The 5,000-nt window shown below is 50.0% G+C and overlaps 1 protein-coding gene across 1 annotated transcript in view; it reads left to right on the top strand.

Moving 5' to 3' along the window:
• stx8 (syntaxin 8) overlaps positions 1-5,000 on the top strand; it is a gene marked incomplete at its 3' end in the record, with an annotated part of 40,249 nt that overhangs the window by 5,755 nt on the left and 29,494 nt on the right. Inside the window, exon 5 of the mRNA XM_080522898.1 lies at positions 1,729-1,850. Within this exon, the coding sequence (XP_080379024.1) occupies positions 1,729-1,850 (122 nt within the window). The remainder of the gene's footprint in view (positions 1-1,728; positions 1,851-5,000) is intronic.

Below are 5,000 nucleotides of genomic sequence, written 5' to 3'. Positions count from 1 at the left end.
ATGTCAGAGGGATTAGGGCGGACCGCCGACCCCTGGTCTCGCCCGGCTAGGTCGCTACGCTGCTAACACAACCATGTCAGGGGAGAGGATGGGGGGAGGAGGACGGGGGGAGGAGGACGGGGCGATGAGGATGGGGGATTGAGGATGGGGCCCTCAGAAAATAGAGGAGAGGAGAGGAGAGGGAGGCTGTGTTTGACGCACAACGGTGCAAATCTCGGCCTCAAGTGAAAATCTAGGGCAACCTGACCTACATCAGCATTTTATTTTATTTTTTTAAATGTAATGGTAACTACTTTGTTTAATCTACCTTTAAGTGGCCTGGGGTGGTCCAGTGGTCTAGCACCGCGGTCTAACAGTGCACACATATGCCCATGTCGGCATGGGTTCGAATCCGGCCCCATGCCCTGCTGACATGCCCTCTCTCTCTCTCTCCTTACTTTCCTGTCTGTCTTCACTATATCTGTCCAATAAAATAAATATGAGTGGGACTGCCCCGCTGAGAAAAAATAACTTAACTTAAATATTTTGATTTCCGTTACCGATCACACCACAGTGCAGCCCGCTACAGTTAAGGACGAGCGGTGGAATCTGGAACATCTTGTCACGTTCCGTCTTCTCATCGTAGCCACACCATCCTGTGTAACGTGAGCCTCTCTCTCTCTCTCTAGATTTAAACGGTCCTATACGAAGGGACATTCTTCCCGACAGTCTTAATCTAGTCATCTAGGCGGAAACCCCTCGATTCCTAATAGTCCCTCTTAAATCCCCCTCAGCCCAGATTTGAGTTGAGTCTTCCGTGTCCGGGCCCTGACCAGTCGATGACACCCGTCTTTGACGGACGGGGTCTGATCCCTCGCTGCGCCGGGTTTCCTCGGTGACGCCGCCACAGGACGTTGTCCCCGCGGGGGTTTCGACGCGCAGCTTTTTCCCATTACGGCGAAAGAATAGCTCCAAACCACACAGCAGTGTTTAGCACAGCACGACAGAGAGCGTTCCCTGGTCTGGTCTGCCGCTGTGTGACAGGGTGGAACCCCTGAGCGCAACCTTCGGGCCTGTGTGTGATTAGCGTTCACTGTTTACACGCTGAACAAGACAGCCGCATTTTTTCATTCGTTTTCTTTTTTTTTTCTTTTCTTTTCTTCCCACCAAACTGTAGAAAAAGAAAAAAAGCATATCTTCATTGGAAATCTATAGACCAAACAAGGAAGGTAAACAATCATCTGTTCTCTGATCTGAAGGGGTTTTAACTGGAGTGGGAGTGGAGGTGGAGGTGGGGGGGGGGGCGGGTGGGGTGGGGTGGATTGTTATCATAAAGGTCTGTCCAAAAGGCCTAGGTGGATATGCGAGAGGAACATGCGTTTTACAGATGTGACGGCTGCTGCGCTGGTAGAGATTGTAGACATGTGTAGTGTTCACGCTCCGCTGGGTTTCCAGGCGTTCGTTCTGTGTTTATTTTGCCGAGCCAAGAGTCGGCGATGCGTGTCGACCGCTTTTGACGTGGCTCTCCGGTGTGCCGGCGATTGATTGAGTGACGGGAAGGAGGGTGGCGTTCTCTCTCTGCCGCGCCGCCGCTACACGTGTTTGTGACGTTGAGGGTCTGATGTTGAGGGTCTGATGTTGAGGGTGTGATGTTGAGGGTGTGATGTTGAGGGTGTGATGTTGAGGGTCTGATGTTGACGGTCTGACGTTGAGGGTCTGATGTTGAGGTGGTTGTGTGATTCCCCGCAGGTCGTCGTTGATGGCGGGGGGCGGGGGGGCTGCCGTCAACCCCTGGCTGGTGAACGAGACGGAGGAGACGCGGGGTCTGAGCTTCGGAGAGGTCAAACAGCAGCAGCAACGCATCATAGAAGGTGAGCTGTGACATCATAACCTGAAGGTTAGGTGATGTCATAACCTGAAGGTTAGGTGATGTCATAACCTGTAGGTTGGGTGACGTCATAACCGGTAGGTTAGGTGACATCAAAGTCCAAGGCTAGGTGACATAATAATTTAAGGTTAGGTGACATCATAACCGGAAGGTTAGGTGACATCATAGTCAGGGGTGCACATAACTTTTTGGGGCCAGTGCTCAGAGGAGCACCTAGGGATGCTGCTTGGTGCTCCCCGAGCTCGCGAGTCACGACCCCATCCCACAGGATGGATGAAAAAGGGATACATGGATAACTTATATTAGCAAAACGACATTTATTCATAAATAAAGATGAACGAACAAATGATTGTGTGCAAAACAAAAGAAACAAATGCAAAATCAAATGACTGCTCTTTAAGCATGAAAGTCTGTCAGACTCCTTTAAACACAATGAAATCAACTGATCTCTTTAAGCACTGCTCTGTTCTGTAAACACTGAAATCAACTTTTCAACAAAAAGTTACAGCCTAAGCATTTATTTATACTACAAGCTTAATCGTCATCATCACTGCTCTCTTGACTGCTGTAAATTATCACTGTCCTCAATTTCAACCATGGTAGAGGATGTATTTTTTGTGATCAACTTTTTATTTATTTTTTATTAGTTTTTTTTGGTGCGCAAAAGCGCCCTCATGCGGCTGATCTGCCGCGCAGCATGCATTTTGGCGACGCATGCGCACTGGCGCACCAGTTATGTGCACCCCTGATCATAGTCCAAGGCTAGGTGACATCATTATTGAAGGTTAGATGACATCATAACCGGTAGGCTAGGTGACATCATCATTTAGGGTTAGGTGACCTCATCATTTAGGGTTAGGTGACATCATCATTTAGAGTTAGGTGACATCATAACGGGCAGTTAGGTAACACCATAACTGAAGTTGTGAGAGGCCATAGTGGAATATGGGTGACAGACATGGTTACACTCACATTATTTAGTTATGCATTAGAAGTATATATATATATATATATATATATATATATATATATATATATATATATATATATATAGAGAGAGAGAGAGAGAGAGAGAGATACTCTAGTCTATTACTGTATTACATGTCTAATACACATCTATTACATACCTAATACACATCTATTACATACCTAATACACATCTATTACATACCTAATACACATCTATTACACGTTGACAGAGGTGTCGGCCCTTCTTTGATGACTGGTCTACTCCAGCAGTGGCGCCGGCAGGATTCGATTTCATGGTACGCACAGAAACGTAACAAAACTAAAGACTAGCCCAGTGTTTTTCAACCACTGTGCCGCGGCACACTAGTGTGCGGTGAGAGATCATCAGATGTGCCGTGGGAAATTATCAAATTCCACTTACCGTATTGACCCGAATATAAGACGGGGTTTTTTTTTTCCCCGGAAAAGTTGCATCGTCTTATATTCGCGCCCTAGACTTTTACACGTCAATATTAATTCACAACAACGTATGGCGCCAAAAGACTGTTCCCCACGCGAGCCACCGTGTTTCTCCCTCTCACACACACCCCAGTGACGGTGCCTGGAGAGATGGAGACACACTCACACACACACCCGCGGAGAGACACCGCAGAGACACACTCACACACACACCCCAGTGACGGGTGCCTGGAGAGATGGAGAAACACTCACACACACACCCGCGGAGAGACACCGCAGAGACACACTCACACACACACCCGCGGAGAGACACCGCAGAGACACACTCACACACACACCCGCGGAGAGACACCGCAGAGACACACTCACACACACACCCGCGGAGAGACACCGCAGAGACACACTCACACACACACCCGCGGAGAGACACCGCAGAGACACACTCACACACACACCCGCGGAGAGACACCGCAGAGACACACTCACACACACACCCGCGGAGAGACACCGCAGAGACACACTCACACACACACCCGCGGAGAGACACCGCAGAGACACACTCACACACACACCCGCGGAGAGACACCGCAGAGACACACTCACACACACACCCGCGGAGAGACACCGCAGAGACACACTCACACACACACCCGCGGAGAGACACCGCAGAGACACACTCACACACACACCCGCGGAGAGACACCGCAGAGACACACTCACACACACACCCGCGGAGAGACACCGCAGAGACACACTCACACACACACCCGCGGAGAGACACCGCAGAGACACACTCACACACACACCCGCGGAGAGACACCGCAGAGACACACTCACACACACACCCGCGGAGAGACACCGCAGAGACACACTCACACACACACCCGCGGAGAGACACCGCAGAGACACACTCACACACACACCCGCGGAGAGACACCGCAGAGACACACTCACACACACACCCGCGGAGAGACACCGCAGAGACACACTCACACACACACCCGCGGAGAGACACCGCAGAGACACACTCACACACACACCCGCGGAGAGACACCGCAGAGACACACTCACACACACACCCGCGGAGAGACACCGCAGAGACACACTCACACACACACCCGCGGAGAGACACCGCAGAGACACACTCACACACACACCCGCGGAGAGACACCGCAGAGACACACTCACACACACACCCGCGGAGAGACACCGCAGAGACACACTCGGACCAGCTCGAAAAAAGTGTCTCAAGTGGTTGGTCAAGTTAACAAAGGAGGAGGAGTTACGATGCCAATGTTAAGACCATGGTGGTCAATGAAGCAGAGGCATCAAACAACTGTCGAGGAGCCAAGAAATATGATATTACAGAGTGTAATGTTAGAAGATGGTGAGACCAAAAAGATCGGCTTAAGAATGGTAACAGTCAGAGAAAAGCGTATCGCCGTCCGCAAAGCGGCCTCTTCCAGGTGATTGACAGGAGGGTGTGTGAATACTTGACTGAAAAACCTAACGATTGTATGCCCATACCCCAAGATGATAAAAATAACCTACATTGTTTCATTCATTCATTAAGACGATTGCCAGATGCATTGATGACATGTCTGCAGACATCGAAAATTTTGTTTTGGAGAAGATACGTGGCAGTGGGCAGTTTGCTTTGCAACTTGAGTCTTGGCTCAACTCTTGGCCAATGCACGCTTTGTGG

Source organism: Nansenia antarctica, assembly GCF_963989245.1.
Source record: "Nansenia antarctica genome assembly, chromosome: 2".
Lineage (NCBI taxonomy): Eukaryota > Metazoa > Chordata > Actinopteri > Argentiniformes > Microstomatidae > Nansenia > Nansenia antarctica.
This window is presented reverse-complemented; position numbering and strand designations above follow the sequence as displayed.